Below are 26,246 nucleotides of genomic sequence, written 5' to 3' on the forward strand. Positions count from 1 at the left end.
CGCTCTAAAAAAATAATCTTTACTGGTTTATAATTAAAATTAAAAGCAATAAAATCAATCTGTGTGTAAGGACACTATGTGATACAGTTTGGGCAAAACTTTATATAATTGATGACCGGCTTTTTGCATGTTTACACTATTATTTTGACATTTTCTTTGGAGATGAGCTCTTTGAGTTTAGAAGTTGCTCCTGGCAACTGATTTTCCATGAGATTCAAGCCAGGCCACTCTTAAACCTTTATGCATCTTCCAGTCAGGAGAGACATGTTGGTGAAACATTATGAAATCTGGGGAAAGAATAATGTGTGGCTTAAACTTAAATAAAAAAAATTAAATCAAAATTCCATTTTATTTAGATATTTAGCCATACCTGGATTAACTCTTCACTTAACTGTTATAAAAGTACTCCTTAAGGAAAATGTCCTGAACTGTGATTTTATTTTGACAGCTACACCCATATTTTTAAGTCACTGATTAAATCTTTTTCAGTATCTCGTATGTCGGCTTCAAAGTGTATAAAACGCAGATCCGACTCACAAAACACAAATACCAGCCGTTATCAAATGTTAACTCTTTATTTGAATAAGTAAAAAAAGGTGCAGGTAATCACAGGTGTCACGTTGTTCTCATTGTTGCATGAAACAGATTTTTTTTTTGTAATGTTTTCCTAAAATATATATACATGTGAAATGTCCTTGCTTCCAAACAATCTAATTGTTTTAGAGAAATGTACATAATCTGTGTCTAAACCGGTGATTAAACATTTATTAAAGTGCTTTTCATCTTCTTCTATCATTGCAACACAAAAAAAAAAAAAAAACATCTTTACATAGCGATATACTGTACAGTTCTGCATGTGTGTTAGCATGTCTGGGGCTACCTGCTTTCAAAAGCTGCACATCTGTGCAGGCGTACTGTATCACAGAGGTTGTACAAGTAGTTCAATTACCTCATACCTTTTTTCTTTTTTAAAACTTTAAAATACAATTGAAACTTGACATATACAAATAAATAGTAGTCATAGCCGGGGCTATCGCATGCAAACATCAGCAATTATGTTTCTTCAAGCAGTAATACGTTTCATTACTGGTGGTGCATTTTGAGTTGGGTGCAAAAGTATGTCTTAATGTTTCCTCACACACGTTCCTAACCAGTGTGTCTCTGCTGAACTCCAGGATTTTGTTTTCTTCTTCCTCAGAGTCCCGATGATGCACACAGTACGACGCTAATTGAAAAATGGTTGAAATATCTGACCCGTGTAATAAAATGAAAAAAAAGAAGAAAAAAAACAAGAAGAAGAAAAGTTAGAACGGCCGTATAAAACATCACTCCTTGTCCATTTCCACATATTGTGAATGGTTATCCGGGGATTTGCTGTGAGTTTTACTCAAATGGAGCTTGACCGCGTGATTGCTGGCAAATGTCCGACAGCAGAGCTTACATTTAAACTTCGAGTCAATGTCCTCCTCTGACACCAGAGAGTCGGTGACTCTGACGCTGAGGGCCTTCAGCATTTCTGGCTCCTCCACCTTCGTCTGGTGCTCCACGGGCATTTTGCACATGTCTTTGATTTGGAAACCCAGATGTGATTCCAGATGGGAAATGAACGTGCTCGGCGACCTAAACTGGGAAGCGCAGTCGTTGCAGTAGAAGACCGGATGGCCCGTGTCCATGTTCTTCAAGAACTTGGTTCCTCCTGTTTTCCTCAGCTGATACTTTACATTCGCGAGCCAGTGGCTGATGGTGGTCATCGACAAGCCCGTGAACTTGGAGATGTGCATCCGTTCCTGAGGGCCGAGGTCTGAGAGCAGATACTTCCCCTCGGACGTCTGGAAGAGGCTGGAGGCAAACTGGGCTTGCAGGATGAGAAGGTGGCGAGGATTCCAGTTCGACTGCCTGCCCTTGCGCTTGTGCACGGAGTACACCTCGGCAGACACGTCCTCAAAGCGTCTGACGTCTGATTCCAGTTTCATGGTTGGAATCCTGGAGGGTAGGGATGGTTTTGGCGTCGTGGCCTTCGGAAGAACCTTGACCATGTCGGCAATGTCCGACAGAGCGTATTTCTGCGGCATTGGTGTAGAGGGCCCGAGCAACAAGCTGCTCGCCTTGCTGTGCTTAGATTTAGTCAGATCTATTGGCTGGTCGTCATTAACCATGAGAAAAGCCTTATCGGGTCTGTTTCTTATAGGACTTCCGAGCATTAAAGGTGGCTTCTCGCTGCCACGGTTAAACTCAGCAAAGATTGACTGGGCGTGTGCAGAGAGTTTATCTGCTCTTGAGTTATTGGGCTTATTTGCTTTGCCCAGATGATTGTTCAGAACTGACTGTAGCGCACTAAGAGGGTTTATGCCAAGCATATCTGGAGTGTCACTGAGGGGCTCTGATGCAGTGCTGCGTCCGTTGCTGGCAGCGGGGCTCGGCGTCTTGCCTCTGTCAGAGAAATCTGGGCTCAACTTTCCTTTGATCGCTTCACTTCCTTCATTCATGCAGTCTGCATCGAGCTTTGAAGAGGAAGAGGAATCATCCTGACAATCGCTGTCATCATTCTCCAGCAGATCAAACTTAATATTCTGACTTTCTTTACCGTCGTTGACGCCAACCTTTTCTTTTTTTATGTCCACGTTTTGATGCTGTCCCTGGGGAGGCTCGGCTCCCAAAGCACCGTGGAACAGCTTCCCCTTTGGGGCAATCGGCCTCAGCTTGTGGTTAAACGTCTGCTTTAGCTGGGCAGGGGGAGAGGCAGCGAGAGGGGTGTTTTTGATGATGCCAGAGAGCTGGTAGGCAGCGTGAATGCTCGGGTAGGCGCTCCAGCTTGGAGTCCCCGTTTGAGCCTTATTGATAGCTGAGGCCACTGTGTTGGCTAAAGATTTGAGGATGTCCCCCCCTCCGCCTGACTCTTGTTCAAGATCTTCCTCACGGAGATAGGGGTACTTGAAGGCCACACTGCTCTCTTTTTGATCCTCACTCTCCTGTTTGTCCTCTTTTCTTTCAGTTTCCTCCATTTGGTCCGACGTTCCTTCACCCTGGCTGTCCTTCTCGCTGCTCCCGGGCGAGAGATGCTTCGGCGACACCTTCTCCCCTTCGGTGTCGCTTGCCGCAGGCTCGGCTACGCCCTGGATCTTCTCCACGGCCAGCGGGTCGAGTGCTAGCTGCTTGCCCTTTTTGGATGCAGAGTTTGTGACTTTGATGAAGTGCCCAGTGACCATCATGTGCGTCGTGAGCTGCTGAAGGGTGTCGTGAGAGCTTCCGCACTCCATGCATTTAAGAATCTGAGACTTGCACGTCTCGAACTGCCAAGTGTAGCTGGCGCCGTTCTGATACCCGTAGCGGTTGTTGTTGGCATTTGAAAGGGTGGCGGACCGCTGCGCCTCAGTGTAGCCAGACGCACCAGTTGTTGAGTCTGGAGAGCAGGGCCTTGTTGTTTCAAACACCCGTTTCTTCGCCGGTGGCAGCAGCTTGGGTGTAATTACTGGGATGGGCTCTTTTAAAGGCACTTTTTGGTAATGCTTAGTTTTAATCATATGCACGCTTAGATCCTGCAGAGAGTCAAAGGAATGGCCACAGAACATGCATTTCAAGACTTTCTGAGCATCCTCCTTCCCTTCCATGTCCTGCAAATTTCGCTTCCGAGATTTAGAGGACGAGGCTGAGGAGTTGCTCTGCTTGCTGTGGTTATTGTCTTGATAGTGGCCAGTCTTGTTCATGTGGACGGTCAGCTCCACTAGCGTGTCGTAAGCAGCGCTGCAGTCCTTGCAGCGGAAGCGGCTGGCCCCCGTGAACACCGAGCCACACGGTTTGGTGGTTTGCCTGTAGAGGTGGACGGAGCTGAACAGGTTGGGCTTAGACGTGGGTTTAGGCGACAGCGTCTGCTGCAGGGTCTTTGAGAGGGCATCCTGGTGCCAGTCAAACTCGTTCTTGCTGCTCCCATTGGTGCTGTCACAGTTGGCTTTGCTGGCATTTCTGCCCATTTTCAAGTCTACGCCGATTCCCGTCCAGTAGGAATCTGAGAGAAAGTTTGCATAGGCTGCCCTCATTTTCTCCAGGCTGCTGCCCGTCTCCTCTTTGTGTTTCGAACTGCGACTTTCCTCATCCCTCTGGCTCTCTGGTGGCGAAGACGTTTTAAAGTCTGAGAGTCTGTCACTGCTGTCGCTAAGGCGAGATTCCAACTCCAGCTCTTGGTTGGAGAGGATGCTAATGGGGGAGTTCTGGTTGCTGTAGGTGTTGGTGCTCTTGTTGTCCAGCTCTCTCTCCTCGCACGCTTTGGGGCTGGTCTTTTCTGAGCACTCTTCTTCGGTTTGAGTTTCGATCTCGCCATCCTCTTCTGTGACGGAATCCTGGAGGGGAGCGTTTTCATCTGGTTCGTACACTAAAACAAAAGAAAGGGACAAAGAAAATGTGCATTAAAATACATTGTTTGGCTCCTGACATTTTATTTATGCTTCAATTTTTTCAATTTGTAAAAACAGCGCCCTCCATGCTTTTCGCCTTGGTTTTATAAGTTGAGATCATTATCTCGCTGAAGCGACCCGTTTTTAGTTTTCAGGCACAGGCCAGTAGCTACTATTTAAAATGACTTAAAATTACCAGGAGTCCAGATGTCATGCATTGCAGTAAGGTTCAGGAGGTCAATGGGAGCTCAACAGGCCCACAGCACCATAGTGTAGTGTTTCTACTAGTAGTCATGGTGTCTTTATCATGTGTTCATCCTTTTTTTGATGAACAGTTGTTCATCAAAAAACGTTGTTGGTTTTATTTTACCCGCCTTACCAACTTCATGTTGTGTTGTTGTGCAAAAATAAACATGCCTCCTCATACAGGGTTGTTGTTTTAAACTTTTAAACAATTGCTCTGACATTAGATGTGACCTAGTTTAGGACAGTAGCTATTTTTTTGCAGTAATTCCTTAAGTAATGAAGATCAGCATACGTCTCCTTGAATGCAATGTTCACTTGTCTTTCCTATTTTGGAGAATGGGCCTCTTCCTTCGGTCACTTTTACGTCCCACGGTTAATCATGGTTTAGTAATTAGCTTTTCACGGACACTCTTACCCACTAAAAAAGTAAAGAATACATTAAAAGGCGTCAGGTTTATTAATAATTTTTTTTATTCATTCAGTTTTTATTTACTGGAATTGTTAGGAAGCTGCCAAGCATTGAGACAAATGTGATTTGATTAAAAGCATTCATTGTTTTTTTACATGGTATGTTTTGCATAGAAAGATATGCACTCAGATAAGATATTTTATTTCACAGAATTTTTAAGTACAAATTTATACTACTGCAAAAAAAAAAGATGATTTATCTATTCTGAAGGCTTTTTACACATCTTTATCAGAGGGGGCAGTAAGTGTACTGTACGTATAAACACTCCACAGTATCATGTAAATAGCCCTTTAAGACATTATAACGTTAGATGTTTTGCGCTTGGGGAGCTAGGAGATCATAATGCTTTTGCTAACAGAATGCTGCTGCTATAACAGCACCATTTGATTCACGACCCGCCATTGACTTAATGCTGTGTCCAAGGGTTTCCTGGCCTCAAGTTGAGATGTTTACAACAATCATTGGCTACTGAGTGACAAAAGGAAATTGATTCTTCTGGGGCCTGTTAAGTGTTATTGCAAATGGCCCATTCCACTGTGATTATAGATGCCTCAGAACTGCACTGGAAATGTGAGCCTTCTTTTCTGGGAAACATCTCCTCCTCCCTGAAGCTACATGTGAGGGATGGATTTACATGAGCCGAGTTATTCTAATGTTCAGCATCAGTCCAGAAATAACCTAATAGGCCTGCGCGAACAAAAGGAGAAAATAGTCCTTCATGTTCTGCGACAAATACAAGATCTTAATATTTTGTTGACAGGGGAAATTTAAATATGTTGTTGTTGCCGGGAAGCTGATTCAGTTATCAGCGTTAGACACAGAGTGTATTGTAGAAAATTTCCGAAGATAGCTGGCAATCTGTCACGTCATTATTTTTTCCCTGACAGTCTCATAAAGAGCAATTACTTCTTTCATTATTCATATGTTTGTTCTCCCAACTCTTGGAGCACAAACATTATTGCTTCAATTAACAGATAATTAAACAACAGAATTTCTAATTGACACATTTCCCATCATCCAATTAATGGAGGCTCTGACTCAGCACTGTAGGAATTTCCTCCCGCTGCAGCGTCGGCTTCCTATAGATTAAGACAACCTTTTTTTCTCTCATTAAATGTTTGGATTCATTGAAATGTAGCCACTGACGATGGCAACGATATCCCAGACGACCCTTTGATACAGCATTGTAAATACGTATGTAGCCCCTTTATAGAGTTTCCTATTTACCGCACTTAAATATATCATATCATTAAATAAATTTTGTTATCAGACACACATATCCTGGCTAAATATAAAAAGCCGACCAAACAGAGCAAATAAACTGATTTAATTTATACAGGGACAAAAACTATTCAAACAAAGCTGGCCTTACCCAAAAGAAAACCCACAAAAACGGCATCTAAATCCTAATAACTGGTTTTACCCCCCTTGGTGACAACAACTGCTATCAAGCGTTTGCAGCAACTGGCACTGAGTCTTTCATGTCACTGTGGAGAGTCTTCAAGCAAGAATGGCCTGTTTAAGGTCATAGCAGAGCATCTACCTTGTAATTGGGTCCAGACTTTGACTAGGCCACTTTGTAGACCCACTGTCCTTCTATATCAACCCAACGGACACCAACAACTTAGAATTTTTTGTTTAGTTTTTAGTTTAGGACATGGTATGTTGCTTTTTGAAATGTTTTAGCCAAGTTCATGTTGTCAGACCAGTGCTATTTTAGTGATCGCTTTATTCCACAGGTCAGGCACTAATCAGGCTAAGGAAGATGAGCCCAAAAAAGTTTGGTTGATTACAGCTAATTTGTGATTTAAAAATAAATAAATAAATACAATTTTCATAGCGAGCATGGTTCGCTTGGATATTTTTTTACCCTTAACAAGTGAAATCATGATTCTAAAAAGGATTTTGTATCTTTTGTTTGAGAATCGGTTCTCATTCACTAACATAACCAGAGCAATGGCCCCTTAAAGAAAAAGAACAAAAACTCACAAACGCCTATTAAGTCAGGTTATATTAAGAGGGGGAAAAAAAAATATGTCGCTGAATCTTATAACAACATCCTCCAATAAATGCAGTTTGTCAGGACTGTCGCACATCTTTTCAGATACTTTCCACCTCGCGGCCGTGCAGCAAAAACGTGCATTTTTAGGAGAGACACGGCAGATGTGCTGCGTGTTAAATATGAATAGGACATAACAGCCCTGTCCAGGCACTTATGCATTTCATGTGGTTAATATTTCTCTGCTGAATAGAAGACGCTCCACGAAGGGGATGGCTGCAGCCAAGCACTCAGGCGTCCCGCACCGGGCAGCCCGTAGAATGTCTCCATCGTTCTCTGAAAATAAGACTTTTTTTTCACCCCCTCCCTGTATCAATATTTCACAAGTGCCTCCAGAGAAACCCTGGAGATGAACTGGTTGCCGGCTAATGGATGAAGATGGAGATGGGATTCGGACTTTCAAAAACAAACATGGGCCAACTGAGGCCCGGTGAACGAGAGCTTGTAAGCGCGCACACACACACACACACACACACACACACACACGCACTCAACTGCACGGGGTTGTTTTGATTGGCCGGATGAGATCAGGGATGGGGCCCAAAACACTCTTGATGCTAAGGGAGAGAGTTGTCAAGAGCACAGAGGTATGTTTTATTTATAATCTTATATATAGTATTCACACGGAAGGAGCACAGAAATGGCTGTGACAAGCTCCAGGTTGATGCCGTCCCTCTTCAAAGTTATCCCTAAAAGTGAAGGACTGCTGGGGATGTTCACCAAAAGAGGGGAGGGTGTCCCTTCCTGCGACCATGTTTTGGATTAAAGAGTTTAGGAATACAGCGCCTTGAAAAAGTAATGCATCCATTATTTATTTATTTTTTTCACATTAAAACCACAAATGTCATTGCATTTTATTTGTTTTTTTATGTGACAGATCCAAACAAATAAAAGCCACAATTGTTAAGCTGAATGAAAAAAACGCATAGTTTTGGAAATAAATCATCACCCCTGCGGACTGGGCTCTACCACCTTTGTACATCCAGGGACTGAAACTGTTATCCGTTGGATGGAGGACCTTCGTTGGTGATGATGAGTTTTCCCAGACTGGATTTAGGTCCCCACGTTGACTGGTCCGTTCTGACACTTGAGCATCCTTTGATTTGAACTATTCATTGTAGTCATGGCTGTACATTTATTATTGTCCTGCTGGACCCTAAACCTCCTGTGTGTCAAGTTTTCTGCAGCCTCTAACAGGTTTTCCTCTAGGTTCGCCCTGTTTTTAGCTCCATCCTTACCGTTAACTCTGGCCTGCTGCCCTGTCCCTACTGAAGAATCGCACTGTCACAGCATGATGCTGCCACCACCTTGCTTCATGATAGGATGATCCAGTAATGATCAGAATATAAACTATATATTTTCAACATGCAGGTTGTGTAAAATTAGGCCAGAAATTGCAGATTCAGGTTGAAACCAATCTTTTATTTGTTCTAGGGATGTACTAATATGAATATTTAGGCCAATATCAACATTGTTGTCACAGTGAATAACTGATATTTAACAATATTACATACTTCTCTACTCATTCAACAAGGTGAAAAACATTAAACAATCCACAATCCTGTACTGCATCACTTTCACATGTCCAAACAACTACCGCACCGCATGGCCAACCTCCTCCCCCTAAAAAACATACACAAATGGCAACAAGATGGAAATAAAAATCGCTTATTAATATCGGCCCAGTGTATCATATGAGACCGATACCGATATATTAAAAATTGACTAACATCGGCTGATAATGACGTTAATGTCAAGATATCGTGCATCCCAAAATGCACTAAAAGTACCGTATTTTTCAGACCATAAGGTGCACCAGATTATAAGGTGCATTAAATATTCTTTACAAGTGCACAATATCACTCCTTCACAAACACAGCTCTCTATCCGTCTCTGTGGGGAGGACAGAGTAGCTGGACTACGCTGCCCTGTTTCTAACATAAAGCCAGAATAGACTGAACTTTTATATTGAATTAACTTAGTAGGTATTGTTTTTAGCGCATACTCTGGGTGGAGGCTGCCTTACATGAATGCACTTCTAGCTTAGACATAACAGTCAGGCAGTCTTGTAGACAGCTCAGGGGTCCTATCAGGTAGTGACACAGTGTACCATAATGCTCTGAATATCCATTGAGCGGAGCGGCTTTATTGCTAACCAAAGTCGTACTTACACATTTTAACAGATTTTTGAGCACATTGTAACACTTAGAATCAGTCACAACGCTGATCATAGATAAGGCACACTGGATTATAAGTAGTGTTGCACCGATGCCATTTTTTGGCCCCGATACTGATACCCGATAACTGGCTGTGCAGTATTGGCCGATACTGATACCATCTGTTTGAAACTGATGTGTGTGCGTATATATGAAGAACTGCATACTACTTAGGGTAGTAGAACTTTTTAATTGCCTACTTGGAATGGATGACAAGAGTTGAATAAACTTTTGGCTCTCAAAGGCCAAAATAGTGCAACATTCGTGAAATTATAACATGTATAATAGTAGTGCAACAGTAAGACAGTAAAATTACAATAATAACTGAATAATCTCTTTTAACCCTGAGTTTTGGCTCTCAAATGCCAAAATAGTGCAACGTTCATGAACTTATATAACATGTATAATACTAGTCGGGAGAGAGAAGGCTGCGTTCAAGTGACATACAAACATCAAAATGGTATCGGTGCCCTATTTGTTGGTACTCGCCGATACCGATACCACCATTTTAGTGCTGGATCGGGGCCCCGGTCGATACTGGTATCGGTATCGGTGCAACATTAATTATAAGACCATCAATCTTTAAGAAGATTTAAGGATTTTAAGGATGCCTCATAGTCGGAAAAATATGGTAAACAGTTTTGCATTTACTGTGAAACACCTTTTTTGTTTCACAAGTGAGTAAAGCAAAACAGCATTTTGCAAAGAGTGGCATTGTTTTTTCTCTAAATAGGCAGTCACAAGAACTAATATTGATATTAATATGTAGGTTTGAGTTAAAGTGACAGAAATTAAGAGCCGCCATTCCTGCTGTTCTGCGCCTTTCTATCAGATGCCCTAAGCAGCAGACATCCAGAGGCACCAATTAACCTTCTGGAAGGGATTGCTCTGAGAAAGCCGCATGTCTGACTCTGCTTCCCGCACTGTTTCCAAGAGTGCTTTGCGACCGTTTGATCTACCACGGCGCTGCGGCAAGTCCCAGCTGCACTGATCACAAACACGAAAGCAGACTCAAAGACAGTGGCAAAGATCACTGACCTAAGATCCTCGCTGAATATAGCAAAGAAACAACCAATGAGCTTCACAAAGCGGCGTTGTTCAAAGAATGCATGCACAATCTGATAAAATAAAAGTAAAGAGCTGGTATTTTTATATTTCTGCCAAAAATAAAGAAAAGGAAATGCCTGCTTTGAAAACAAAGCCAAGTAAGACAACTCCTCGCCTGACCGGCCATAGAAAACAAGATGCTGGCATGCTTGCCTGAGATTTAGCATGTCATAAACTGCTGTAAAGCCTCCAATCTGTGTCACGACAAATTTATATCTTCAGAGAGAGATATGCAAAGGTCAAAAAACCTAAGGTGTCGATCGTAAATCAGGCGGCTGAAGTGTTTATAACCTTTATCCGTTAGAACAGACTCTTGGCATGGAGAGGCCTGGATTTACAGAAGCAGCAGTCTGATTCTGCGCCAAAAGACTTTTTCTCTACATCCAGAGAGACCAGCTAGCGGCATAAAAAATACAGATTCATGGCTGCATTTCCAACTGGACTGGTGCTAAAAGGCTTACATGACAACATATTTATACCTCAAGTGTAAAACATTAGTATCTTCATAGAATACGATCTCCTCTCCCTTCCAGTAAGCGAGTCCATTTGAAGATTTCCTTCTCTTTTTTTTGGGCATGTCTTTTTAGCACCCTCCACACTCCCTGCTAGAAATGTATAAAAAGCCTTAAGACAATTTTTTTAAATTGCAGATACAAATACTCGCGCTGAAAATAAATAAAATGCAACCTTTGATTTAAGCAGATGTTATTTATTGTGAATTCTGACCCCATTGCCAATGGGCTGGTCTAGCATTTCTGAAGATTGGAGCAAACAGACAGATGGATCTTTAACAATTCTGCTTTCCAAAGTCTCTCATGACTCTCTGAGGTCCTGGGTCCTTTCTTACCCTCTCCCCTTCAGCTCATCCCACAGGTTTCCTACTGGAATTAGATCTGGTGACTGAGATGGCTATGATGCGAAGCTTGTTTTGCGCCTGGTGAGGTATCCCTGTGCTGATTTGGCCATACGGTTTGGATCGTCATCCTGCTGAAAGACCCAATAATGATCAGTTTTCAGTTTTCAAACAGTTTGTCATGTCTTCCATTCTGCCAAGGTTATTGAATCGCGACCATTGCATTAGAGCTTCTCTACCAGGCTTATCAGTGAGTTCTCTTTTACACCAGGTTCCCCTCGAGTTTGTGTTCCTTTGAAGCCCAATCACGGTCCCCACTGACGGCCTGGTTGTTTGGTACGCCTCACAGAAAACCATTTGGCAGTTAGACAGCGTCTAATTGTTGTGATGAGATGGCACTCTTTGCTGCAGTTCTCTAACGGTGAGCTTTGTAGATTTATTTACCAATTACACTGACTCTACAGTACGCACCAGTTAAGTGATTAGCTCTTTTTGTAGCTTTTTCCCGACTTATGAAGATTAACACTCAACAGGCTTATTTGCATGTCATGCTCTGGGCAACGTCTGGTTGGACATCCATCCATGCAGATTGCACGGTTCTGTAACTCGAAGGTTTAAAGGTATTGCGCAATATTTACTGTGTGCACGATTGTGTCAACGACAGCACAGGGACTGCTATGGGTCTTCTTTTTGACTCGGACATGAGTCTTGTTAGATCATAAGGACTATTTCCAAGCTTTAAGCTTTTCAGGAAGCCTTGTCGGACAGTGCAATTGACTGATTTCTTAAACAAATTATAAATAAAAGGTATGGAAACATTATGCCTTCTAGTGTCTGTGTGTTACGTGTAAACTGTGTGCACCCTGAGCCAGTGTCTGTCTCATCAAAATGCCATTATGGCAACACATAATGACAATAAAGATTCTTGATTCTTCTCTTGTGTTTCCCATTTTGAAGAGGGCCAAAGAGAAATAAAATGTTCACAAACACTGGGATCTGTCTAAAAAAAGTGAAGTATCAATAAAAATGAATGAAAACTTTACACTACAATTACTATCTAGGAATTGTTTGAGGTGCTATTGTTTGAGGTACTATTATTCCCCAGTAAATACATTAAAGGTTAATTATTTCTCCCACATTTTTCATCGTGAGAATTATGCTTCTTTAATAAATAGATTTATTTTAAGTTGTTTTTAACCAGTATAAACTAAAATAGTACTTCAGTTACGTTTACTTTTCAAATGGATTCAAATTAAACGCAGGATCTTTCTAACGCTTTGAGGTTGAGAGACTTTTGAGGAACCAGGTGAACTTATTTTAAAGGCTCTCTACACGTCTTTACCGGCGCTGCCAATAAGCACGCGTGACAGCTGTGAAAGAGTGTTCTCCTTCTAACAGACGCAAGCAGAAACTTTTGTAATGGTGAGAACATCAACATGCGGCCGCTGGAAGGTCAACATTTCCTTCGTTAATCTGACAAGCCTCAGAGAGTTAGCACCCCGACGCGCTTGGCTAACGGACAGCTTCAATCCCCATCGCAGGACTGCGTGAGCATCGGCGGTAACACTATCTTCAGAGAAGATTGGGTAATTCGTAGGTGCCGGTGACAGGTCTGCACGTCTGTGCCACTTTCCCCACCGCTCTCCGCTTGTCTCAAGCTACAGTTTTTGCTGCTCGCAAATCAATATCTCTTTTTACTTCTCATTGATTGCCTAGCGGTGGGACCAACCTAAGCAGGACTGTTATGACATTTCTAGATTTCCCCCTGTCCTTGGAACAATCAATTACACGAGCATGGCAATCAAAACCTCTTTGCAAAATGAACCTGCTCCATGACATTTTCATCTCCCGGATTTATGCCATGAGAGGGAGGGAGGGGGGGGGGGAGAAAAAGAAAGAAAGAAAGGAGAGGGAGAGAAAGAAAATGAGGCCTGCTGGATGGGCAGAACGCACACTAACAACACAGGTCAGGATCACTGCACACTCTCCAGGCTGTCTCAGAAAATCTAAGATTGTCTTTCTTCTTCCTCACGTGTAAATTATACAGCCAGTTAATTGTGCCTGTATGTTCTGAAACTCTTAGTCACAGCGCTCATCTGCCGTTATAAATAGGTGTGAAATGTCAGTCAAAAAGTACGCGGTGTGCAAAAAATAATTCCAAACAAAGTTTCCTGCGCTTGCGACGCTGAAAAGAGGACGGCGTGCCTACAAAAAAAAAAAAAAAAAAAACACCAAGTCACCCTAATGTGATTTCTTCCTTGAGCTATCATTAGAATGAGAATAACACGCCACCAGGTTTAAATATTTGACAGCGGTATCTGACTAACTCAGTGAGATGCATGCGTCACGATCAAATGGATGCATTGTCAGACATCCTGATGATTGCCTTGATGACACGTCTGAAGTTAATTCTGAACCGAATCACATGAGAACCGGCTGAAAGACCTAATTTGGAGCCCTGGAGCCATCTTTAAGGATCTGTAAACACCTCTTTCTTGATTGTTCCCTGTCAGGAAGCAGGCTCCCCGAGCCCAAGGACACCGTGGTGCCACGACAGAACCGTCACACTCAGAATGCTCCCTTTGACGAAATTTGTCTGGGGGTTAATTGATATCACAGAGCAAGAGAGGTTTTTGACTTGCTTTTAAACAGGAGCGTGTCATAAGATCTCTCACATGAGCCATTATTTTCTAACACTTCTACACTCAGCGATTCCAGTGATATGCCTCAATACAGAGTAGAGAAAATGTAACGGAGTCTTTCTCTTATTGTATACATCTTATTAACAGCACATTGGTAAATATTCCGGGAAAAACTAAACACAAACTAAAAAAAACTAAAAAGAAGGATTAGATTATGTGAAGTGGGTTTAAAAGCAGCCAGAAAGTGGTTTTGTTGGATCTTTTTAAAGCTCTAAGTACAAACCCACGAGACGGAAACAACTCTCTTAGTTAATTTTTGTATGCATGAAAGAGATGTTACTTAAAGCGCATTACGTACTTCACTAAACACAAGCTATTCATGCAGATAAATGCCTCGCTTCCACCCTCCCTCAACTTTAATATTTAATAGACTAATATAATGAAATGAAAAAGTCACAGCTCGGAAGAAAAAAAAAAAAAACAGCAAAAGAAATGGACAACTTGAGGACAGATTGTGAACACAACAAATGGCACAATGTGCTCAGATGGACCCCGAGCCAGATTAATATGATAGGATCGCAAATATGACACCATATCCTGCCATCTGGCTGTTCATTTGGGCAAAAATTATCACAATAATTATGGCAATTAATCAAAAGTGTTTTCACAACCAGCACTCTGTTAACTAAAAACACGGAGAACCCTGGAATACACAATTAACACATTAACATTAGGGGTGCTTACTTTCAGTCGCTGCAGAGAATTTTTTCTGGGGGTTTCTAAAAGCCTGCCTCTGTGTCCTGCACGGAAGCTAAGGGTGGCGCTAACGGAGCCACACCAGGGCACAGCACCCACACCCCAGGAGCTGCTTTTGATACCCGCTAGAAGCTTCTGCTCCCATCAGTCGGTCCCTCGGTCTAATTGGAAGTGAGCGGTGGGAGAGCACGGCGATCTGCACTCCAGAACCTAAGTCATCATTTTAAACCTGCCACTGCTGGCACGTTGCATGCCACTACCTAGTGTCGCAGTCCACCAAGAACAGTCTCTTCAGCAAAGGAAGACACAAATATGTCGCACAGACTCGCCCTGTCAAATAGACTTATTTCATTGTGTGATTGGACTCGGAGGACTTTAGTTTAGACGTGTTTATAGGCTGGGTGAGCTGTATTTCCTTCAGGGATGATCCTTTATTATTTATCTGTTACAACATCTAGAAACCTGTATACGTAATAAATTGGTATTTTTTTGTAGTTTTGGAATTTTTCAGGTAAGCAGATGAACTGTTCATTCTGGGAGGGTTCCTTGTGTCAATTCAGAGACATTTTGTACTTGGCTTTGATAACTGATGACCTAAAAGTCATATTGAATAATGTGAGCGTGGTCTACTGTGAGGACACGAGGCTGAGCAACTCCAAGAAATAATATAATATATAAGGGCAGGAGTCTGGCCAAAGTTGTTTCTGGCTGAATGGAAGCGAGGTGCAAGTTCTGGAAAATAATCTACATTACATAAAATTATATGTGGAATTTCTGGATTTTTGTATTTATATATCTTTCATCAAAAAAACAAAACTAAACTTAAGATAAATAAACTGATATAGGGTTTAAGTCGGTCTAAGCAGATGACCGTTCACACTGAGCCTGGTTCTGCTGGAGGTTTTCCTTCCCGTTAAAGGGGAATTTTCTTCTCCACTGTCACTTCATGCATGCTCTGTATGAGGGATTGCTGCAAAGCCATCAACAATGCAGACAACAATGCAGATGTCCACTGTGGCTGTACGCTCTTTTCAGAAGGAGACTGAAAAGAAATAGAACAGGAAATAGTGAAGGGGCAAATTGACCTCTAGTGTCAGAAATCCTTCTTGTTTTCACAAATAAAAGTTTCATAAATCACAAACTGCTTTTTGTTAGTGCGTCACAAGAGCAATAACCATTCCCCTGGACTAACTTGTGATGCTGTAATATAATGAGATCTCTGTAACTCTTCTCTCTTCTTCAGGACAAATGACACAATTAAATCAAATTATATGTGAGATTGAAAGATTTTTCACAATAAATATCCCCATAGTTCAACAAAAGCTTCACTATTAAAAATAAATATAAATCGCCATACAGAGTTTAAGTAAATCATTACAAAAAGGTTTGCTTTACTGGTACAAAATGAAAATATGATGTGAAAAAAAAAATATTTTAAGAGTGCTTAAAAAAAGGAGCCTTCAAAACGTTAATTTTGATTTGGGATTATTTCCATGCAATAACCCTGTTTACAGGACAAGGCGATACACAATATGGGGTTTATTAGAAGAGGATAACAGTAGCTTTATGCAAACTAAGATAACCATTTTTTTTTGTTTCCATATATAAAGCTTTCTCAAACTGTCTTTTAAGATATCCCCGTTTAGTGCAGAATTGCTCAGGTACGATCAGTTTGAGTATTTACAATTTTGATGCTCCTATGGGGTCCAGTTGTGAAAAACTGTGAACTAGCCCTTTAAAGAATTTGCTGACGACATGCTAACTTTAGTGTCGTGTCCACAGACTTAAAAGAACACACACAAACAACAACAAAACAATCAAAACTTTTTTGCTTTTCAACAAATACAATAAAGGTTTGCAACAGTAAAGAAAAATGTGGACTTGTACACATTTAGTTTGGCTCTGACCAGTAAGCAATTCAGATTTTTAATTTACCATCATTAGCCATTTCAGGTTAGCGGTTACTAGCCACCAATTTTGTACGATAGTAAACTCTTACGGTATTTACCTAACATTTGTACCAAACAGATCTGGTCTTTCACAGTTTATTGTTTCTATCTGTTACTCAAAATTATGACACACACAGTAAGCAATTTAAAGGTGGTGAGTTTCTTTGAAGCTAATGTAGCATGATAAAGTCATGCTAACTGCAACAGGACAGCATTTGCAAGGTAGTTTTCCTCAAGACGAAATTTACTTTGATGTTTCGATATCACAACGTCTCACTGCTTCTTTTCTCATTGGTTAAATGTTCTATAGTTTAAGACTGCTGCTCATATTTGATATTCTCACTCAGTTTTTCACAGCAGGAGTTCTGTAAGCACCACGGATAAGACTTCACACCAAAGAAGCGCATGTCTTCAGATCCACTAACAATCAGCATAAAATGGCAGCAGTATGGTTGTTTTTGCCATTTTTTTCTTGTCAATAATTTAAATTATCTGCTGCTGGATCGGCTGTGTCTGCAGTCGTGTATGAGCAGTAATGAATATAATATGAACACAGCATGTCCGTCTCCTTTGCTTAGTCTGAGCATGCTATTTATAATAACTGAGCAATATTTTTTCTTATGTTGTAGATTTGTACTTAGTATATCTCTCATTTTTATTTTTATTTTTTTAACTTTCATCTGTATCTGCAACCTTCCATTCGCCTTTCACATTGCTGCTGGCACACCTGAATTTCTCCACTGTGGGACAATAAAGGACATTTCTATCCCATTTGTCCCACTTTACCAAAATGCAGAGGTGATTCTAAACAATGTGCTGATTGTAAAGGAGGGTGTGACGTATGTGGATGAGTTTAAGGATAAAGTTCCAGTCGGTGGAGCAGGAGCAGGACACCCTCAGCTTAGGTGCATCTCCCATTGTAGCGGGAGGGGAGCAGCATCGTGCCGCTCTGTCACTCGGTTTCTGAAGAGCCCGTGACACGGATTTTCGCGAGCGACATGATGAGGTCTGATGGTTCCTTTCTGCAGAATAGCAGTTTACCCCTCGTTCACCCTTATCAGAGAGTGAACCCATCGTCTCGCTGCACGCCACTCAGGAGCGCCTCGCATATTGGAGCTGACCAGTCGAGCAAACAGGGCGGTACTAATAAAAGACCATCTTGCTTCGGTTCAGATTTCCCTGATTGAATGTCAGTCAGGAATGTTTGCGTGACAGCAGGGTAGAAAGTGGGCCATCATTTAAAGGACCACCGCGTTGAACGGATAATGCCTTTGTTCTCTGTTTATGAGTGAAAGGTATGATGGCCTGCAGCCACCTAACGCGCTGTTTGTTTTTCCTGCTAACTAAATAAAGAGGTTCTCCGTTTCTACTTAAACACTTCTGTATCAGAACTGCAAAATTTCTGATTAACTGCCTTCAAATGTTTATTTCTCCTTTTTTTTTGTGCTTTCATTACTTCATTATAACGGGGGAAAAATAAAGCAGCCCGCCTCCTTGGCTTTCTGCTGTGTTGCCTTCAGTTTCCCCCTGAGAGCTGTAGATGTATATACAGTGCTCAGAGGGCCTGCATCATAAACTTTGCATGAACCCTAAATGCAGGCCCTCCCAAACAACACGGGCCCTCCATCAAGGTCGAGCCCTGATAAATCTGATAGCGCAGCTGGGGGAGAATGTGCGTATTCTATTAAAACAATCTGCATTTCACTAACTCTTCCCACCCCACTCTATCCCGGTAAGGATCTTTCATTAGATCCTGGATGGGCTCCAGGAGAAGCCTTGCTCCTACATGCAGTTTTATGCCATTTTCAGCAAAGGGAAGCATTTCTTCTTGTTTTTTTTTTTTTGTTTTTTTTTTTAAATCCAAGTTCATTAATACAAGATTGCTACTTTTTCCCTTCATTAAATACAATGAGGCTACAGAGTGCGAGTTTGCAGCTGAAGTGTGGTAGTGTCAGTTTAAAGAGGGTGGGAATGGGGGGGGGGACCAAAGGCTCTGCTTCATGGCAAACATAAAGGAGGAGAAACAGCGAGCCAGCCCAACCTGGAGCTCGGCGGGATGAGAAAACAAGCAGCAGCGAGAGAGGCAGAGAAGCTTCAAAACAGCCAGCTCCCTCCCTTACTCACATTCATTTTAATGGCAAATTTGTTGTCAAGTGTCCTCCGTGAAATGATTAGGGCCCGCTGTTTTTGTGAAAAGTGCAAACTTCTGGATTTGCCTGCCGCGCCTTGTCACTTTGACAGCCCATTCGCAGAACAATGGCTGCCCAAACAGTGAAATGTGTTGGCACCCAACAGTTGAAAGTTTCCCCTCAAAAAAAAACAAAAAAAAAAAAAAAAACCGGGCCTGCTGCTGTTTGTGGTGATTCCGCCGCGTTGATATCTCGATGTTGATTAGAATGAAAAAAGCTGCTAGTGAATTGGGCTCCCCAGAGCAGGCACATAAAGCACCGCGAGAGATTGACAGTCACTCCATTGAGCCAATTATTTGTGTTCATGAGACCTGTTTCTATTAAAACTGGTTAAAGACTCCAGTCATTGTTGCGGTGTCTGAATTAAACTGCTGGTGGAGTTTACGCAACAGCAACAGCGTTTTAATGCCGGCGCTGCCTACTTAACAGCGCTTTTTGCTACGTGAACTAATCACGGCCATAATAATGTTTCCATTACATGTTCAAGTTGAGCACGGTGCTTTTTAGAATAAAATGCGTAAAAGGCAAATTATCCTCAAGTCTACAATAAAGCAAACGCAATAAAACCAGATCAGGAGGGCCATATGTGTGGGATTAATGCGGCACTGTAAAACACACCAGAGCTGGTCAAAATGTTGCTGGTGGGGAAAACGGAAAATATTTTCCACCTCTCGCTAGATCCTCGTTTAGCCCACAAGTTGCCGGCGTGACATTTCTGAGGTGTTCGGCTTTAATGGAAGAGGAGTAGGCTGTGGAGCCTTTTTTATTCATTGCATGGGAAAGAGTGGTTAATTTATTAAAAAGAAGGTAGGCGGACGAAGCAGCCAAACGGAACTGATACCCCGCGTGGCTGGAGGTTGCACCGAAGGGGAGGAGACAGGAGAGGAAGAGGAGGGTGGACGGGGGGGGGGGGGGAAGAAGGCCGAGGGAGGCGGAGACCAGAGCGACAGAGGAACGGCTAATGGAAATGAGTGACAGGCTTTCAGAATGATTTACAACGGGTGGCGCTGCGGCAGAGTCGGCGCTTGATGGATGATCCTGAAAGACGGAGACGAACCATAAATCATGTCTTTGAATCATTGACAGAGATAAAGGAGGGGGAGAAAAAGCAATGGCATTGACGTTCATTCTTCCAATAATGTACATTGACGAGTTACACTACGGAGCCTTAATTAAAAAGTGAACACGGGTCTTCTCTCTCTCTCTCTCTCTCTCGACTCCCCTCTCCTCCTCCTCACCTCCCCCCCCCCCACGCCTCCATCCCTCTCTTTTTTTTTCTATTGCGATATCAATGGTAATTAAAGATGCAGCATCCCAGGCCCATGTCCCACAGCCTCTTCCTACAGCTTCCAACAGCAGCAGGATTAGGTAAGTGCTCCGCTAAAAGATAATGTCACTCCTCAACGCTATCAGAATGAGTCTGGCTCATCAGTTTCTACATCCGTATGGCCAAAAGTCTGAGATGAGAAAGACCCAGGATGACTGAAAGAAACAAAAAAACACTCCTTCACACACACACCGGTAATCTTTAGTAAAGATGCAAAACATCTGCTAATGACTGGCTGATCTTACTAATTGAGTTAATCATGCTAAATGCTATTGCTAAAGACAGTTTATGCTGAGTGCTGTGATAGGAAATATGTGCAGTCTTGGAATACTAACGGTTAAGACAAAGATGCTTAGTTCTACAGGAAATACATGTAAGGAATGATGGTTAGCATTCATGATGCTAACTGTGCTAATTGGGCATGATGTTTAGATACTAAAAAGCTTTTAAAATCTCTGCTCTGTGATTTTGTCCTTGTTATGAAGTATTTGTGGAATCCTGTTAAACCACAGAGCTGTGTAACGCCTTCTGCTCTCTCACACATGTCGCTCTCGTCCTGAAATAAATGTTTTTATTATTTATTTTGAGCAAGAGAAAAGCTTCTTAAAGCTCCTCAATAGTTATAATACATGAATGATAAAAACAAAAAATCAAAGGCATAACACTAACAGGAAAGAATAATTTGTTCTAAGTAAGAAACTGAAATTTCAAATGTGTAAGAATAAGGATTAAAAAGTTGGTGAGCCATTATTAGTCGTCAAAAGGAAAAAAAATAGGAGAGATGTTGTAAGTAAATGTTAATGGACTGTATTTATGTAGTGCTTTTTTAATCATAGTGTGCACTAAAAGTGCTTTACACTTTAGCCACATTCACCCAGCTGCACTCACGAACACACATTCATACATCGGTACACGGACTGGTGGGGATCTTGGGGATAAGTGCCTTGCCTAGAGGCACATCGGCACGAGACAGGGGAATCTCGAACGCTCTGTAACTTTAGGCTGTTTTAGAGAAATCATTGCTTTTTTTTTTACTTTAAATATTTCAGTGTTAAAATAGTTTAATGATCAATTTCTCCATTAAGCAGATAAAAAAGTATGTTGCTGTCAAAGGGGAAATTGGAAGCGTCTAAAACCGGAATCGGCAGGTCAGAACGTCACAAAACTGGAAACTGGCCACCGCATCTCTGATTGGTGCTTCCATATTCTTCTGTTTTGCTTTGCTTCAACACTCAGGCATATAAGGACTTCTTGAATTCCTCTTGCCAACATCTCCTCCTCAGGAACCGTGGCGCTGCTCTGCCTTGAGTGCAGATGGCACTTTGATAAGCAGGAGGAGCCCTTCAGGAAGCGCAGAGGCTGAATGAGTGGCATTCCACATCAGCTGAGCTCCCTTAAAGTGCACACAATAGAGCAATGAGGTGAGAGTAATCCTAAACATCTGTCTCGTGTGTTCTACACGCACAGGCTGTTTGTTCAAGTTCAAGGAAAGACATTAGCAAGATCGAGGGGGGGGGGGTGTTCAGAGAGGAGGATGTATCAATTCATGCACTAGTTCTCCGAAGGGATTAAACAGGGCCTCTGCAGCCTGTCCTCTTTCTGCTAGGGCAAACAGAACCAAGGCTGGCCTACTAATGCAAATATCCTCTTTCATGGCATTACAAATGAATACTTAGATCTGTCTATATAATTGGTTTAAACAAGCTTGCAGGGACTACAAAGCTGTAGGCCTGCTGCCCCGTTCTCTCGGAGGCCTGTGCAGAAAGATGGGTCAGAGAAAAAAAAAACAAACTCAAAGGAATGCAAAACTGCAGTTTGTCGTCCGTCTGCTGCGCGGTGACATGTCAGGCTAGCTGAAATGGGAAGTGAACACTCAGTGGTCATCGGGGACCGAAGGACCAGTGGCAGTAGCACTGGTTCCGATAACCCCCTCCGTCAGGTTTCCCCCCGACTGTGCATGTTCACGAATGATTCCTACCGCGGCTCGAACACAAAGGCTAGCACACGATTCCGGTGCCATTTTCATTTGAAGGCTTGAAATTGTTCATATCATGTCTGATCGCATCCTTGCCTCAAAACAACATTTGATGGACAAGGGAAATAATTACTTGTCATTCACATGTCTGGGCTTTCTCTTCTCGCCTCCTTTGTTGCTGTTAAACATGTTCCTCTGTTAAACACTTTTCCTTCGCACCCCGCCTCCCCGCCCCCCCTCCTCAAAACTCCAAAACAATCTCGACTCAAACTTTAAAGTCGTACTGAGAGATGAAAAAGCGACAATTTCCTTTTTGCTAAGTCCTAACACCTCTGCGTTGGTGAGAACTGACTCTTTAGCTGAATGAATCAGATGCTTTGAGCATAATGAACTTCTTGGAGTCTCTGTCATTAACGGACAATGGCCCAAGCTGATCTTAAATGGTCTTAAAAGATGATCCATAAAGTAATGAAGCCAGCTCCGCTGCTGGCCCGACGCCCGAAACGGGACATAATCAAAGCCGCGGGGGACCCGATGGAGCTACTGTTACCGCGCAACATCCCTCCACTTCCCCACTGAATGCTCTTTGAAGGGTAAAATCTGCTTGTCATTATGCTGTAGATTGTGAATATTCAAAATTCCCTGCATGTGTTTCAGGGCTGGGAGCTGAGAGCACAGAGCGCCGTCAAACCCTGCTGGGTCTTCTGTAAGAGCAGCTTGTAGTGTCCAAGGCCCACCCTCCTCCCGACTCTTCTGCCCGGACCACCCTGCTCGCTGCGTTGCACTCCATGACAGGACGATGCAGCTCAGTCCTTGGATCCATCGCATTGTTTTTCTTGGACCGTGGTGAAAGCAAATAGCAGCTAAAGGGCCCCTGCGCTCGCAGTAAAAAAAAAAAAAACAACCAAAAACCCATGCAGTCGTTCATCAAAGCCAAGACAAGTCGCTTCTCCCCCATCAAACCCACCCCTTTGCACCCCCCGGGGGCACCGCTATCTCCAACCTCCCCCTCTCTGGGTTTTAACTAGGACTCCAAATAATTCCAGAAATGACAAATGATACTTATATCTCTGTGCCTGTGCCCAATCAATAAGCATGCAGAACAACTATCCATCTTGAGAGGTATTGACAGTCGCGGCTCGCCGTCGCGGAGAAGCACTTGGTGGCTTTATTTGGAGGGCTGCGATGGGAGGGACGGCGGAAAAAACACGGCACGCTCTCCCACAATTGGTAGCAATCCAAAATCTATTATAGGAAGTGCAGCATGTGGAGAAATCCCCCCCACCCACCCCCCCAAGAACAAAGATCAGTGGGAAGGGAAAGCAGACGGATCATTTGTGAACTGGGACGAGGATTATTTTGACAGAAGCACCTGCACATGTTTACATGGCATTTCTGTGCCGGCGTGAGCTGATGGGTGGCGATACGGCCCCCTCTCTGGTACTCCCCCAACCCCCCCCCCCCCCAAGCTGGATCGCAGCAGCTGACAGATAGCACTTCAGAGCAGCTTTAGCTGCAGCTCCCCTTGAGGGGTGTGATTGATGACTCGCACTGCCACCTAGATCCATTTTTCCCTCCAATCTGACTCCTCACAGGTACTGTGCGGTTCTCCCTCCCCTTTCCCCTTACTCGCTCTTTTTCTCCCCCCTTCTCCTCTAAAAATCTGAGGGCTGGTTTTCACAGGAGGAGCAGAGCGACTTCAAAACATCTCCTTTTGGACAATTTAAAAACTAGAATGGCACAGAGGAAATAATTGGGGCTAAATGCCTTGCGCAGCCATTTTGATCCTGAACATTAGAGATCAGAAAAGTAGAAAGAAAGAAAAAAAACAAAACAGTTCACTGTTTGAGGGCATAATGTCATTAGCAGGGAGAATGTTAAGACCCAAGACCCCTGCAGGTCTGAAGGCATTTAAGAACAGTTAGCTAAGCCATCTGGTAGACAATTACACGGGAACAAACACACCGCCTCAGCAAATAAAGCTCGGCTCATCAATCACCAGAATGGCCAGAACTTGGCCTGTTATTCCCTCTGATTTAATAACCCGACTGAACTGCAGTCTTTTGCAGTCAACTGGAGAACGTCCTTACATTCACCAAACAGCTCGCCACCACAACGCCATGCCAAAATATTCACACCCTTTAAACCTTTTCACATTTTCTCACATCACAAACAAAAAACGGATGCATTTTACACAAAGTAAGACCGTTTCAGGTTTTTTTTTATTTTTTTTTACAAATAAAAGCATGCCGTAAACTTGTATTTACTTGAAAACCCTAAATAAAATCCAGGTCAATGGTAATCAAGAAGAGTCCGAGCTTTGGATATCAGATGGACCACATCTCTATAACCTATAAGTCAAAAATGGAGAGCGTACCAAGCCTACCAAGACCAGGCCATCCACCTGAACTGACATGCCGGGCAAGGAGAGCATTGATGAGAAAAGCAAAACAGTTTCAGGCTGACATGGACAGCTATTAGCTGTGCAATCCACCAAACTGTAGTTTATGGAATAGGGGCAAAAAGAACGCCATTGTACAGCATGTAGGGTGCACAATACGTAACAGAGGTAATGGGAAGATATATGGTGCAAAATACAGTCATTCTGGAAGACAACTCGTTAGAAGCTGCAAGAGACTGGAGGAAATTCACCTTCCAGCAGGACAACAACCCTAAATATGCAGCCAAAACTGTAGTGTAGTAGTATAGATTATTATATAAATGTCAGTTTGCAGCAAAACTTCATTCTGCAATGTACTGATCCACAGCGGGCTGAAAAGAATTACAAACACTTAAAAGAGAAAAGGGAACATTTCTTTCCACCTGTGAATATGCACTACGTTCCGTTGCTCTACTGCATAACATTGTAAGTGTAGCCTTACAAAACGTAAAAAAAAAAGAAAGAAATCATAAATACTTCTGCAAAGCACTCCGACTGTGAAACGCTACGTGCTTTTCTCTTTTGTCAACATTAACCTTGAAAATTTAAAGGTAAGGGAATGAAAAAAAACCACACAAAAAAACCAACGTTATTTTTTGCATGTAGAAACTAAGAAGGGAAAGAGCAGGGTTAAAAGTAAAAACATTTAAAGCCGTCACTGTTTCCAGATTCAAGTAGTTTAGTTAATTAACATTTGCCCTGTGATTTTAATTGCAATCATCCTTCCCCGTGGGACCTGGATGTGGATTGTCTGGTAATTGCAGATGTTGATATATGAGACGGTGACCCGGTGTCAAGCCTATTCCTGACAATCACTGAACAAATAGAGGGGACACGCCGCCACCGAGTGAGCACACTTACACTTTATTCCACTATATGAAGTTTATGGAGAGCCACTGCGCTGAAAACTGGAGTAACAGCACAGTATCGCAGGCCTGGAACGAAAACAGGCCCATAAATATAAAAGACTGCCATTCCCCCCAGATGGAGGTCAGCCTTTGTCAGCTTGGTTTGGGAAAAGAACATGTCCATGCAGTGTTTGTGGGTTGTGGCCTGGGCGGCCTGTGTGGAAGAAAAGAAGTAGGCCACCGCTGCGGTCTCCGATTCTCCTCAGTACACGCGTCACCTGCCAGCTCATGTGGCCCAGCGGAGATGTGAGCAGGTCTGGCAAGTACCAAATGTTTTCATTTACCTCACGGGCATCCGTGCTCTCCTTCAGCAGGCGGCGGCGGCGGTCTAACATGTCGCGGATACCAGTCCGGCTCTCTTTTGGCTTCGCCCACTCAAGAGCTCGGCTTCAGGGAAGCGTCACGTTTTCACTCTGAAAGCGTGGGGGAAAGCCTGCGCTGGCCTCTATATCATCCGCAGAAGACACATTTCAACAAACCCCGCCAAGATCAGGGGCGCGCAATAAACGCGCCGAAAAGGGAAGACGAGGGATCAACTGCGTTTCATGGCACATTCCAACACCTCGGAACCTGAAAATGTGCTTCATTACACCTCTCTGCTCAGATTTGATCCGTGCTCCGTGTTGTCTGATGGCTCCACAGTCTACTGGGCAGCAGGGGGTGGTGGTGCTTCTCCAGCTAACCTCAACACGTCTATTTCTAGCCGAGGACTCGCTGACAGT

General features: G+C 42.9%; 1 protein-coding gene across 1 annotated transcript in view; it reads right to left on the reverse strand.

Annotated features, from left to right (window-relative positions):
* Positions 1-559: 559 nt before the first annotated feature.
* The window catches only part of LOC105918180 (teashirt homolog 2), a 59,463-nt gene continuing 33,776 nt past the window's right edge, over positions 560-26,246 (reverse strand). Inside the window, exon 2 of the mRNA XM_012853208.3 lies at positions 560-4,366. Within this exon, the coding sequence (XP_012708662.2) occupies positions 1,326-4,366 (3,041 nt within the window). The 3' untranslated portion in view covers positions 560-1,325. The remainder of the gene's footprint in view (positions 4,367-26,246) is intronic.

The sequence above is a fragment of the Fundulus heteroclitus genome, chromosome 1, assembly GCF_011125445.2.
Source record: "Fundulus heteroclitus isolate FHET01 chromosome 1, MU-UCD_Fhet_4.1, whole genome shotgun sequence".
Lineage (NCBI taxonomy): Eukaryota > Metazoa > Chordata > Actinopteri > Cyprinodontiformes > Fundulidae > Fundulus > Fundulus heteroclitus.